This window comes from Bombina bombina, chromosome 8, assembly GCF_027579735.1.
Source record: "Bombina bombina isolate aBomBom1 chromosome 8, aBomBom1.pri, whole genome shotgun sequence".
Classification (NCBI taxonomy): Eukaryota; Metazoa; Chordata; class Amphibia; order Anura; family Bombinatoridae; genus Bombina; species Bombina bombina.
The window spans coordinates 223131364-223146521 of record NC_069506.1 but is presented as its reverse complement, the minus strand read 5'-3'; the positions used below and the strand labels follow the sequence as shown (position 1 = coordinate 223146521).

Here is a 15158-nt window from a genome sequence, read left to right as displayed (position 1 = left end):
CTGTATTCACAGCTACAGTGGATTGGGAGAATACCTAATACTTAATTACAAAATATCATTCAGATCTTTGAGAGGAAGCTGGACTCTGAACTTTTTCAGAGCAATTTTGGAGCACAGAACAAGAAAACACCTGCGCCTCTATACCACACACCACTACAATTACCACTGTCTCATTTTGGGAGAGACTGATAGACGGCAGCGGTATATACAGAGGGGAGTATTTTAACCTGTGTACATAGATATTGTTTGTCAACATTCTAACATATTTTGTACATCTGTTTTGTTTGTCTCTAAATTAGCATATGAGCCTACCTAGGTTCAGCTTTTAATTAAGAATACCAAGAGAACAAAGCAGAATCGATGATAAAAGTGAAATAGAAAGTTGTTTAAAATTACATGCCCTATCTGACTCATGAAAGTTTAATTTGGACTTTACTATCCCTTTAAGGTGGCTGTTTAAGAACTGTTACGTATATCATATAGAGATACCAGTATAAACTCAACGCAGCAAATCATTTGTGTCACCGTGTTTATTAACCCTTTACCTGCTGTAAGGACAACTTCTTATAATTCCTATTCAAAACAACAGACAGCATTCCTGTTGATACGAAGGTTTTGTAAATACCTTTATAATACATTCATAACTGTGTGCAACAAGGTTACTATAATCTTTACTCTTTTTAGATGTCACTGTACCTTTATTCCTTTGCCAGGGGTATTATTATAAGCATTTATCAGAGTCTCTTTTTCTTTTGCAAATATTTTGTGTCCTCCGGCCTTGCAGAAATCTCCACGTTTCATCTTTTCTTCCATATTAGCATTTAGTTGCTTAATTAGGTTTCTACATTTTGTGATAGATTTTTCTTGGTTGCATCTTGAAAACTCCTCAAATTTCTTTTGCAAAAAACTCTAAATAGAAAAAATAAATAAAACATAAAGCATAATCATTAAAGGTATATTAAACAGCCTGTTTTATTGTTGTAATAAAAAAAAACACTAAGCAGTGGCCTATATGTAATAGAAATCATTGCAATATCTATTATTCATCTATTTATATGGATTTTACCTTTTATTTATGTTTTTAAACTTCCTTTGTGCAGTGTCCATTACTTATTGTAACAGCCCTACAAGAAAGCTGTGGTCTCTGCAGGAAGGTTTGTCTAGCCTGATAAAACTTCTAGAGTTGGTTTAGTATAAAGTGAATAAATTATATAAACAGGGAGTCAGATTTGTTCATGCTCCAATGGACACTTTGTGCAGTGTCCATTACTTATTGTAACAGCCCTAAAAGAAAGCTGTGGTCTCTGCAGGAAGGTTTGTCTAGCCTGATAAAACTTCTAGAGTTGGTTTAGTATTAAGTGAATAAATTATATAAACAGGGAGTCAGATTTGTTCATGCTCCAAACGGGCAGAATTAAACTTAAGGGACATGAAACCCAAAATGTTTCTGTCTTGTTCATGTAGAGCATGCCATTTTTAACAACTTTCTAATTTACTTCTATTATCAAATTTGTTTCATTAACTTGGTATTCTTTGTTGAAAGAGCAGCTCAACACATCTAGTCAGCCAATCGCAAGAGACAAATGTGCGCAGGCAACAATAACCAGCTAGCTCCCACTAGTGTTGGATACATACTTTTTTTTTTTGCAACAACGGATACCAAGAGAATAAAGTACATTTGAAAATAGAAGTGAATTCAAAAATGTCTTAAAATTACATGATCTGAATCATGCAAGTTTTTGTTGGTTTTCCTAAACCTTTAAGTCTCCACTCCTATCACACTGAGGGTAGGGTCTACAGTGAGACATTTTAAGTGCTAATTTTAAGTAAGTTATTTGCTGTTTTTTATGTTTACTTTGATTTAACATATTTGTTTTTACTAAAGGAAATATAATAATATTAATGTATGGTGGTGAATCGTTGACTGTAGATGGTCTTTGTACATTATGACAAGCAGGAATAACCTAAGAGTTAGCGGTAAGTGTTCCAAAAAATCCCCTTTAGCATAAATGATGTAAATATTCCAGTAACTTACTGTTAGTTGGACCTGATATTCTCGTTTGTCATCCTTAAACGATCTGTTCAAAAATACTTTTATTGCCTTCTTTTCACACGCACTATGATGATTTAAGAACTCCTCTTGCGTTTCTGTTGGAAACTTGCTTGCCAGCTCGTTCATGTCAACCTCATATGAAGACAAAGCATCCTGTATGGCTGCTGTATTCTCTATCTCTGCAAGAGCTGTCACTGCATTCTCCATGCAGGGAACTGAGCCACTCCTTATCGCTTCTACATATGTGACTGTGAGAGTGCCCAGCACTGGAACACAGAAAGGATTCAATTTTAGTTTTTCTTTAAAATAAATCAGAACAACCTAAATGTAATCTAAGCATGACTATGACGTAGTCAGTCTACATCAACTACTATGCTTTTTAAAAGCTCTGCTATATACTGGATGAAGCTTTCAAAGTCAATCAACTAGCATATGCGGTTGTGATACAAAGCAGTGGTTGAAATTAGAGCTGCAACAACTAATCAATGTAATCGATAATGAAAATAGTTGTCAACGATTCTTATTATCGATTAGCTGGTCTGTGATTAGTTGGTCTGCGCATGGCACCAGCTGCTTCACGCCGATCAACTCCTGCACATGGTATTGTTTTTTAGGGTTATGTCCTTAGCCTAAAGGGTGTCAACAGACATTTAGTTTTAACTTTTTCAGGACTGTATACTTTTCTTTTTAAACTTACTTATGTGGATTAGATCACCTGTGCAACCCAGAAATAATAAATCATGATTTAGATTGTTTATATTAAATCCAGTGATTTGGTACTATACTTTGCATGATCTTGTGCCGAGCTTATTATTTATCTATTTGCACAGTTATTAGCTGATTTCTTGCTTTTGCAGATTATGGGCCAGATTACAAGTGAAGAGTTATTTAACCTCTTAACGACGAGGACGTACCCTGTATGTCCTCAGGTAATCTGAGCTCTGGAAGTGATCGAGATCGCTTCCAGCCACTCTAACAGTATTGCAGCGATGCCTCAAAGTCGAGGCATCCTGCAATACTGTTCCTGACTGCAGGGCCCCGGATTGATCACTCCCCATGAGTGATCATTTCTGGTTTCGCTCCACGTGGAGCCTGACAGTCTAGCAGTGCATCGGAAGTGATCAGACATGCTTCAGATACTCTGCTTGTGTGCTGAGTGCCTCGGTGGGTCAAGGCACTCAGTAAGTTGTAAAAATAACTTTAATAAAAGCACCACATAGCCCCCCTCCCCCACCCCATGTGGCTTCAAAGATGGCAATGCCCAGTGCATCATGGGGCTTCTGGGGGTGTCCCTAGCCTGCCTCATCATAGGGGCAGGGTAGTGTCATCCAATCAGAGCTTGCTCTATAATTTAATTTTTAATAATAAAAAATCCCATTTGTCTGATCATGTTAATATTAGTACATATTGACTCTGATCAGTGTGGATCTTACTCCTCACTTGTGTTTTTGTGGGAGAGAGAGAGAGATCTGTGTTTAGGAGAGAGAGATTTATCTAATATATCTGTTAAGAATTGTGAGACCCAAAGGTTCTTTTCAGAGCCATTAACCCCTAGCTTTTTTTGTGAGACACGGAGAATATATAGTGCTGAGGAGGCGTATGCCATCCTTGTGTCTGACCCCAATTTTGACCCTGCCATATGCTCAGATACATCATTAGATACAGTGGGCGATTTATCAAGCTCTGTATGGAGCTTGATGCCCTTATTTCCGCACGAGCCTTCAGGCTCGCCGGAAACAGAAGTTATGAAGCAGCGGTCTTAAGACTGCTGCTCCATAACTTGTCCGCCTGCTCTGAGGCTGCGGACAGAAATCAACCCAATTGAATACAATCTGGTTGATTGACACTCCCCCGATTGGCCACAAATCTGCAGGGGGTAGCATTGCACAAGCAGTTCACAATAACTGCTGGTGCAATAATAAATGCCAACAGCGTATACTGTCAGCATTTATTGATGTGCAGCGGACTTGATATGCTAAATTGTATCATGTCCGCTCGCACTATGATAAATCCATACCACAGTCTCAACTGATAGTGATGTATCTGTGGCTGCTAGCCCTTTTTCCAGAAGGAGACGTGTTGCTCCAGCTGGCATTGCTGCTGAGGAGTGGGTAGTGCCTCATCACCAAAGGCCAGAAATCCCACCCTTCACTGCCAATCCTGGCATCAATATGGATGTCGCAGCGTTTAGCCCCCAACAGTTTATGGAGGTGTTTCTGGGTGATGATGTATTGGGGAACATTGTCGCCCAAACTAATTAATATGCCCATCAGTTCCGTGCTGCAAAGCCTGACTCATATTTGGCAAAGCAGCAATGGGCCCCCATCAATGTGCCAGAATTAAAAGAAACCCTCCATTCGCTCCTACTGGAGCAGTAGCCCCATCTGCTCTACCCCCATTTTCTCCCAGAGTATGTCATGGAAAAGGTATGAAATGATTCTACATTTCATGCACTTCAGCGACAACAGCCTGTGCCCCCCTAGGAAGCATCCCCAATTTGACAGGCTGTATAAAATCCGCCCCCTGATTACCCACTTTGCTGCCAGATTTGCAGAGGCTTATACACTTGGAAGGAATATATGCGTGGATGAATCCCTGATAAAGTATAAGGGAAGACTGGGATTCAAGTAGTATATTCCTTCCAAACGCTCCAGGTATGGGGTAAAGATGTATAAGCTCTGTGAGAGCGAGACTGGGTATACTCAGACCTTCCGGGTGTACGAGGGAAAGGATAGCCACCTTGACTCTCCAGGTTGCCCAGAACATATGGGAACCAGTGGCAAGATTGTCTGGGACCTGATATTACCCCTGATGAACAAAGGGTACCACTTGTATTTAGATCATTTCTATACAAGTATCCTTTTGTTCAAGCTACTGTATTGCTTTGATACAGTAGCTTGCGGTACAATTAAAAAGAACTGCACTGGTTTCCCAGGACAACTTGCACGCACCCGGCTACGAAGGGGGGAGACATCAGCTCTGCACCAAGAGGAGCTGTTGGCAGTTAAGTACAGAGATAAGAAGGATATATACCTTCTTACCACCATCCACACAGAGAGGACTGTAGAGGACTCTGTACGTGGCAAGGCTGAGAGCACAATGAAGCCAGTGTGCATCAAGGCTTATTACCGGTATGTGGGTGGGGTTGATTTGGCAGATCAGCTGCTGAAGCCCTACCTAATTATGCGGAAGTCAAAGGCCTGGTACAAAAAGGATGCAATTTGCAACCCACAACATTTTTTTGTTGTTCAAAAAAGCAAACCCCGCAATTAAACTGACTTTTTTACAGTTTCAGCTCCAGATCATTTTGGGGATTTTGTACCAAGATGCACCTGCTCCCGGGGCGGTGATGGGAGAGAGCAGAGTTGGGCTACCCATTTTATTTTTAAAATCCCCCCTACTGTGGCAAAGCAGAAACCTCAAAAAAAAGAGTCTGTACCAAGAGGGGGCAGAGAAAGGACACCACATATTACTGTCCTGATTGCCCTGGACAGCATGGACTCTGCATTTTTTTTTTTTTATTATTTGCCGTTCAGTTTTTTTTTTTTTTTGTTATGCTCACTGTTAGAGTCTTTTTTTTTTTTTTTTACTTTTACTGTGCCAGATTTTTACATTTCACTACACTATTTTTTAGAAGTTCTAAAATTGGTGCTGTATTTTACCAAAACCCCTGTCAAACCTATGCATGGGGGTCATTGGTATACTCAGGGGGCCTTGCTGAAAACAACCTGGAGCGTTTTTTTGTAATAACTTACAACATGCTCTCCTAAATCATAGTCAAAAAGCAAAGTGTGTGTAAAACTTAAAATTGCCACCATACACTTTCTCCAATTTTTGGGCTATAATAGTTATATCAAAGGACACCATATACAATACCTTGGGGGGGTCAACATTTCAAATATATATGCTTTCACAGCAATAAATAAAACTGGGGTATGCGATAGGCCCCAAACTAAAGATAAGCCAATCAGAAGAAATACTCTCACTTTTAACTAAAATTACAAATCATAAAATTTTAACAGAACCTTCCCAAAATCCTGTCAAACCTATGCATGGGGGGCATAGGTGTACTCAGAAAGTCTTGCAGAAAACAACCTGGAGTGTTTTTTTGCAATAACTTACAACAGACACTCCTAAATCATAGTCAAAAGCAATTTGTGTGTAAAAATGAAAATGTAAAAATTACCACCATACACTTTCTCCAGTTTTTTTTTTGGCTAAAACGGTTGAATCAAAGCACACCATATACAATACCTTGGGGTGTCAACATTTCAAATATATACACTTTAATGGCAATAAATAAAATAAAACTGGGGTATGCGATAGGCCCCAAACTAAAGATAGGCCTATCAGAAGAAATACTCTCACTTTTAACTCAAATTACAAGTCATAAAACTGTAACAGAACCTTCCCAAAATCCTGGTAAACCTATGCATAGGGGGTCATAGGTGTACTCAGGAGGTCTTGCAGAAAACAACCTGGAGTGTTTTCTTGCAATAACTTACAACAGGCTCTCCTAAATCACAGCCAAAAAGCAATGTGTGTGTAAAAATAAAAAAAATACCACCACTCACTTTCTCCACTTTTTTTTTTACTAAAACAGTTGCATCAAAGGCATCAAAACAGCCCATATGCAATACCTTGGGGTCTCAACTTCTGAAATATATGCACGTTCATGGTGAACAAATAAATTGGGGTATGTAAAAAGGCACCCCAAAAGAAGATAGGCAAAGAAGATGTGTGTGATTTTTTCAAATTTAACATATGTCAGAAGTTTGGCATTGCAAACCCCAAACTACCTAACAAACCTATGCATAGGTGGTATCACTGTACTCAGAAGATGTTGTTGAATACATATTGAGATGTTTTTTGCCAGTATCATATAACAGGAGTTGATAATTCATGCCTAAACTACAATGTGTATGTAAAATACCCAAAAGTTTGACAAAGACTGGTGGTTGAATTAGTGCATGGAAAGTGTTAAAATACCAGCATGTCAAATAGCCTAGGGTGTCTACATTTCAAAAATATATGGTTTGATGGGGGTAAATTACATTGCACGGCTTCAGAAATGTTGCAAATAGGACATGGGTACATGATGACAGATGTGAAAATTCCAAGTTGGAAAACTGAAATGCACCCCCTAAAAATAAGGCATTTTAGCCCCCTGAAAACCTGACAAACCGATTCATGGGTGTTATCACTGTACTCAAGAGATGTTTTTGAACACATTTTGAGGTGTTTTATCACAGTAACACATAACAGGAATTGAGAATCCATGCCTAAAGTACAATGTGTATGAAAAATAACACAAAAATATGACTACCCAAAGGTTTGACAAAGACTAGTGGTTGAATTAGAGCATGGAAAGTGTTAAAATATCAGGAAGACCTAGGGTGTCTACTTTTCAAAAATATATGGTTTGATGGGGGTAACTTATGGCTAGATTTAGAGTTCTGCGGCCAAAGGGGTGCGTTAGCTACGCTGGCTTTTTTTCTCCCGCACCTTTTAAATACCGCTGGAATTTAGAGTTCACAGAATGGCTGCGTTAGGCTCCAAAAAGGGAGCGTAGAGCATATTTACCGCCACTGCAACTCTCTGCACCAGCGGTGCTTACGGACGCGGCCAGCTTCAAAAACGTGCTCGTGCACGATTCCCCCATAGGAAACAATGGGGCTGTTTGAGCTGGAAAAAAAACTAACACCTGCAAAAAAGCAGCGTTCAGCTCCTAACGCAGCCCCATTGTTTCATATGGGAAAACAGTTTCTAAGTCTGCACCTAACACCCTAACATGAACCCCGAGTCTAAACACCCCTAACCTTACACTTATTAACCCCTAATCTGCCGCCCCCACTATCGCTGACCCCTGCATATTATTATTAACCCCTAATCTGCCGCTCCGTACACCGACGCCAGCTACGTTATCCCTATGTACCCCTAATCTGCTGCCCATAACATCGCCGACCACTATGTTATATTTATTAACCCCTAATCTGCCGCCCCCGCTATCGCTGACACCTGCATATTATTATTAACCCCTAATCTGCCGCTCCGTACACCGCCGCAACATACATTATAGTTATGTACCCCTAATCTGCTGCCCCTAACACCGCCGACCCCTATATTATATTTATTAACCCCTAATCTGCCCCCCACAACGTCGCCGCCAGCTACCTACAATAATTAACCCCTAATCTGCCGACCGGAGCTCACCGCTACTATAATAAATGTATTAACCCCTAAAGCTAAGTCTAACCCTAACCCTAACACCCCCCTAAGTTAAATATAATTTAAATCTAACTAAATAAATTAACTCTTATTAAATAAATTATTCCTATTTAAAGCTAAATACTTACCTGTAAAATAAATCCTAATATAGCTACAATATAAATTATAATTATATTGTAGCTATTTTAGGATTAATATTTATTTTACAGGCAACTTTGTATTTATTTTAACCAGGTACAATAGCTATTAAATAGTTAATAACTATTTAATAGTTACCTAGTTAAAATAATTACAAAATTACCTGTAAAATAAATCCTAACCTAAGTTACAATTAAACCTAACACTACACTATCAATAAATAAATTAAATAAACTACCTACAATTATCTACAATTAAACCTAACACTACACTATCAATAAATTAATTAAATACAATACCTACAAATAACTACAATTAAATAAACTAACTAAAGTACAAAAAATAAAAAAGAACTAAGTTACAAAAAATAAAAAAATATTTACAAACATTAGAAAAATATTACAACAATTTTAAACTAATTACACCTACTCTAAGCCCCCTAATAAAATAACAAAGGCCCCCAAAATAAAAAAATGCCCTACCCTATTCTAAATTAAAAAAGTTTTACCTTACCAGCCCTGAAAAGGGCCATTTGCGGGGCATGCCCCAAATAATTCAGCTCTTTTGCCTGTAAAAAAAAACATACAATACCCCCCCCAACATTACAACCCACCACCCACATACCCCTAATCTAACCCAAACCCGCCTTAAATAAACCTAACACTGAGCCCCTGAAGATCTTCCTACCTTATCTTCACCATGCCAGGTTCACCGATCCGTCCACCGAAGTCTTGATTCAAGCCTCCGAAATCTTGATCCAAGCCCAAGCGGAGGCTAAAGAGTGACGTCCATCCTCCGGCTGAAGTCTTGATCCAAGCGGGCAGAAGAGGACATCTGGACCGGCAAACATCTTCATCCAAGCCGCATCTTCTATGTTCTTTAATCCGATGATGACCGGCTGATCTTCAAGACCTCCAGCGCGGATCCATCCATCGTCACCGACAACTTCCCGACGAATTACGGTTCCTTTAAGGGATGTCATCCAAGATGGCGTCCCTCGAATTCTGATTGGCTGATAGGATTCTATCAGCCAATCGGAATGAAGGTAGGAAAATTCTGATTGGCTGATGGAATCAGCCAATCAGAATCAAGTTCAATCCGATTGGCTGATCCGATCAGCCAATCAGATTGAGCTCGCATTCTATTGGCTGATCGGAACAGCCAATAGAATGCAAGCTCAATCTGATTGGCTGATCGGATCAGCCAATCGGATTGAACTTGATTCTGATTGGCTGATTCCATCAGCCAATCAGAATTTTCCTACCTTAATTCCGATTGGCTGATAGAATCCTATCAGCCAATCGGAATTCGAGGGACGCCATCTTGGATGACGTCCCTTAAAGGAACCGTCATTCGTCGGGAAGTCGTCGGTGAAGATGGATGTTCCGCGTCGGCGGGATGAACATGGATCCGGAAGAAAGAAGATTAAAGATGCCATTGATAGAAGACTTCAGTTGGATCATGGACCTCTTCAGCTCCCGCTTGGATGAAGACTTCAGCCGGATCATGGAGCCAGGACGGATCGGTGTGATATCCGGCGAGGTGAAGATAAGGTAGGAAGATCTTCAGGGGCTTAGTGTTAGGTTTATTTAAGGGGGGTTTGTGTTAGATTAGGGGTATGTGGGTGGTGGGTTGTAAATGTTGGGGGGGGTATTGTATGTGTTTTTTTTACAGGCAAAAGAGCTGAATTCTTTGGGGCATGCCCTGCAAAGGGCACTTTTCAGGTAAGGTAAAAGAGCTTTGAACTTTTTTAATTTAGAATAGGGTAGGGCATTTTTTTATTTTGGGGGGCTTTGTTATTTTATTAGGGGGCTTAGAGTAGGTGTAATTAGTTTAAAATTGTTGTAATATTTTTCTAATGTTTGTAAATATTTTTTTATTTTTTGTAACTTAGTTAGTTTATTTAATTGTATTTATTTGTAGGTATTTTATTTAATTTATTTATTGATAGTGTAGTGTTAGGTTTAATTGTAGATAATTGTAGGTATTGTATTTAATTAATTTATTGATAGTTTAGTGTTAGGTTTAATTGTAGATAATTGTAGGTATTGTATTTAATTAATTTATTGATAGTGTAGTGTTAGGTTTAATTGTAACTTAGGTTAGAATTTATTTTACAGGTAATTTTGTAATTATTTTAACTAGGTAACTATTAAATAGTTATTAACTATTTAATAGCTATTGTACCTGGTTAATATAATTACAAAGTTGCCTGTAAAATAGGGGTTAATAATAATATGTTATGTTAGGGTTAGACTTAGCTTTAGGGGTTAATACATTTATTAGAGTAGCGGTGAGATCCGGTCGGCAGATTAGGGGTTAATAATTGTAGGTAGGTGGAGGCGACGTTGGGGGCGGCAGATTAGGGGTTAATAAATATAATATAGGGGTCGGCGGTGTTAGGGGCAGCAGATTAGGGGTACATAGGGATAATGTAGGTTGTGTCGGTGTACGGAGCGGCAGATTAGGGGTTAATAATAATATGCAGGTGTCAGCGATAGCGGGGGCGGCAGATTAGGGGTTAATAAATATAACATAGTGGTCGGCGATGTTAGGGGCAGCAGATTAGGGGTACATAGGGATAACGTAGCTGGCGGCGGTGTACGGAGCGGCAGATTAGGGGTTACAAATTTTTAATAGAGTGGCGGCGATGTGGGGGGACCTCGGTTTAGGGGTGTATAGGTAGTTTATGGGTGTTAGTGTACTTTAGAGCACAGTAGTTAAGAGCTTTATAAACCGGCGTTAGCCCAGAAAGCTCTTAACTACTGACTTTTTTCTGCGGCTGGAGTTTTGCCGTTAGATTTCTAACGCTCACTTCAGCCAAGACTCTAAATACCGGCGTTAGAAAGATCCCATTGAAAAGATTGGATGCGCAAATGGCGTAGGGGGATCTGCGGTATGGAAAAGTTGCGGCTGGAAAGTGAGCGTTAGACCCTTTCCTGACTGACTCCAAATACCAGCGGGCGGTAAAAACCGGCGTTAGGACCCTCTAACGCTGGTTTTGACGGCTACCGCCCAACTCTAAATCTAGGCCTTACATTGGCCGGCTTCAGAAATGTCGCAAATAGGACATGGGTGCATGATGACAGCTGTGAAAATTCCAAGTTGGAAAACTGGAATGCACCACCTAAAAATAAGGCCTTTTAGCTGCCAGGGAACCCAACACACCTATACATGGGTGATATCACTGTACTCAGGAGATGTTGCTAACCACATATTGGGGTGTTATTTGGCAGTAAGCCTTAATGTAAGCCTTTATGTTTGGCATAGATTGGTGGTAAAATGGTTGCATGAAAAGAGTCAAAATACCCCAAGTTTAATACCTTAGGTTGTCTTTTTTTTAAAAATATATACATGTAAAGGGTTTTTCATGGACTCCTGACAGATATCAGTATTAAAATGTAACTATCACTAATTTTGAAAAAAATGGTTTGGAAATAGCAAAGTGCTACTTGTACTTATTGCCCTATAACTTGCAAAAAAGCAAAGAACATGTAAACATTGGGTACTTCTAAACTCAGGAGAAAATTTAGAAACTATTTAGTATGGGTGTTTTTTTGTAGTTGTAGATGTGTAACAGATTTTGGGGGTCAAAGTTAGTAAAAGTGTGGGTTTTTTTCCATTTTTCCATCATATTTGATATATTTTTTTATAGTAAATTATAAGATATGATGAAAATAATGGTATCTTTAGAAAGTCTATTTAATGGCGAGAAAAAAAACGTATATATAATATGTGTGGGTACAGTAAATGAGTAAGAGGAAAATTACAGCTAAACACAAACACCACAGAAATGTAAAAATATAAAAAATTGAAAAATGGTCTGGTCATTAAAGTGTTAAAGGGACAGTCTAGTCAAAATTAAACTTTCATGATTTCATTAGGGCATGCGATTTTAAACAACTTTTCAATTTACTTTTATCATCAAATTTGCTTTGCTTTCTTGGTATTCTTTTTAGAAAGCTAAAGCTAGGAAGGCTCATATGCTAAATTTTAAGCCATTCAACTGCCTCTTATCTCAGTGCATTTTGACAGTTTTTGACAGACACTTCTAGTTCATGTGCATCATATAGATAACATTGTGCTCACTCCCTTGGAGTTATTCAAGAGTCAGCACTGATTGGCTAAAATGCATGTCTGTCAAAAGAACTGAGATAAGGGGGCAGTCCTTAGCAGCTTAGAAACCAGGTAATCACAGAGTTATGCAAAACTGGGGAATGGGTAGTAAAGGGATTATCTATATTTTTAAACAATACAAATTCTGGAGTAGACTGTCCCTTTAACACTCCAGCTCGAGCGTTAACTGCTCTAGAAGTAAGCTATTTACGTGCCTCGGGTTTGCGCTCGTATTATGATTTGAAATTAAACTTTTTGCTTGATCGCTAACCCGACAAGCGCAAAATGCCAAAATTAGATTATTGTATGCGGGATAACCTAACCCCCCCCCCCCCCCCCCCTATAAAAGTAAATGGAGCAAAATAAGTTGAAAAAAACCTAACACCCAACTCGCACAAAAACCCGGTCCCATATTCTCATGTGTGCTAACATGAAAATATGAATATTTCCCATTACAATGCTCTTCACATAGAAAAGTAGGAATATATGTTTATAAATACAACATATTCTGCTAAGTGTAGAACATAGGAATGTAAAATATTTACAGAAAATACATAGTTAAAACCTTTATTTAAAATGAATATAGCATAAATATGTTTTTTCATGTTTTCATATATATATGTGTGTACAAATATATTTATGTGTTTATATGTGTATATATGTCTGGAAATATATACATTTGCATCTTTAGACATGTATATGTATGTATCTCTATGTTAAAGCCCTTTGCCTGCCTTTGATAGGTCACAGATGAAGGCGTAAGCCGAAACGCGTCTGACCTTTTTTCCCTGCATGTAGTTTTATTGTTTTGTTTTGTATCCAGATCCATGTGTTTTTAAAACGTCTTTTTGCTTTGACTTACCCGGGCTCTGCTTCCTTTGTTTTTTTTGTTGTTGCTCATATCTTTGATCCCTTATAACTGTTTGTGCAATATTTTTTTAATAATTTTATTAGATGGTTTTATTATGAGTGTAAATGTACTTTGTAATGTAATTTTTATGTGGTTTGTGACACTTTTTTGTTTTGCAAAACAGTTAACCAGAGGTCTGAGGACGCATTAATCAGATGAACATTAACTTAAAATGTGCTCAAGTGATCTTGTTTACTTTCAACTTATAATACGAGTATAAAATCTGATGCACAAACACTCGTGTTATACCCCTTATCGCTGGCGTGTGAGTAAAATAATCACTTTATTAGAATAAACTGGGAGCCTTCTTTCTCTGGCAAAAATCATTAGAACTGTATTAAATGGATGCTCCTCTCTTGAATAAAACTACTTTGGGATCTAATACTGTGTAATGTCCCTGATCACCATCATAGCTAATTGTGTAAGGCTATTGATATATAGTACTTAGCGCTCTGGACCTTTTTTAATTGTTATTTTATATTTTTAATAAATTGTGATATGTACCAGATTCAAACTCTAAGTAACTATTTGAAGAGCAGATTAGATATTGTTTACCAACCTTATTATTATTATTATACTTTATTTATTGAGCGCCATCATATTCCGCAGCTCTGTCCATGGATATAGTTCATTTAAATAAAACAATAATATAAAACTTCTAAGACTAAGAGACAGGACAGAATTTACAAACACATACAGGAGGAATCGAGGGCCCTATTCCCGTGGGAACTTACAATCTAGAAGGGAAGGAGTTTGAGAAACAGGAGGTGAGGACTGCTAGATTGAGAAAGATGTTAATGCAGAGATAGATGAGGGACATGTTAGGTAAGAGAAATATTATTGAGTTGGGTGGTAGGCTTCTCTGAACAGAAAAGTCTTCAGAGAGAATTTAAAGGAAGAAAGATAAGGGCAAAGCCTGACAGCACAAGGGAGAGTATTCCAGAGGGTGCTGCATGACAGAAGTCTTGTAGTCTAGCATGAGAGGAGGTGATAGTCGCAGATGCAAGGAGCAGGTCATTGTTGGATCATAGTGGGTGGGCGGGAGTATACTTGTTGATTAGAGAAGATAGGACGAGGGGAGAGTGGTGTTGGTGAGCGCTTTGTATGCAAGGGTGAGAATTTAGAATTTTATTCTGCTGTGTATGGGGAGCCAATGAATGGACACGCAGAGAGGTGCAGCAGATACAGAGCGACGGAAAAATGTGGATCAGCCTGGCAGAGGCATTTAGGATGGATTGAAGGGGGGAGAGGTGGGAAAGAGGAAGGCCAGTGAGTAGGTTATTGCAGTAGTTAAGTCGGGAAATAACAAGGGAGTGGATTATTTGCTTTGTGGTGTTAGCGCACAGAAAAGGTTGAATCTTGGAAATGTTGTGTAGATGTTTGCGGCAGGATGTAGAAAGCGATTGGATATGGGGGGTGAAGGATGGCTTTGAGTCAAGTGTAACTCTGAGGCAGCGGACTTGGGGCGATGGGGAAATAGTGATGCCGTCAACAGGGATAGAGAAGTCACAAGTCGGCGTAGAGCTTGAGGGGGGATAAGAAGGAGCTCAGTCTTGGACATGTTAATCTTTAGGTGGTGAGAAGCCAACCAGGAAGAAATGCCAAATAAGCAGTCGCTGACATGAGAAAGGACAGAGGGAGAGAGAGCAGGGGTGGAGAGGTAGATCAGCATTGAGGTGATATTTGAAGCCATAACTGTTGATAAGTTTACCC

At 38.9% G+C, this 15158-nt stretch overlaps 1 protein-coding gene across 1 annotated transcript in view; it reads right to left on the bottom strand.

The window, feature by feature from the left end:
- Window positions 1-15158, bottom strand: part of LOC128638940 (guanylate-binding protein 1) — a 147027-nt gene that overhangs the window by 54396 nt on the left and 77473 nt on the right. Inside the window, exons 7-8 of the mRNA XM_053691070.1 lie at window positions 2036-2319; window positions 697-909 (exon numbers count right to left, since the gene is read on the bottom strand). Coding sequence (XP_053547045.1) covers window positions 697-909; window positions 2036-2319 — 497 coding nt within the window. The remainder of the gene's footprint in view (window positions 1-696; window positions 910-2035; window positions 2320-15158) is intronic.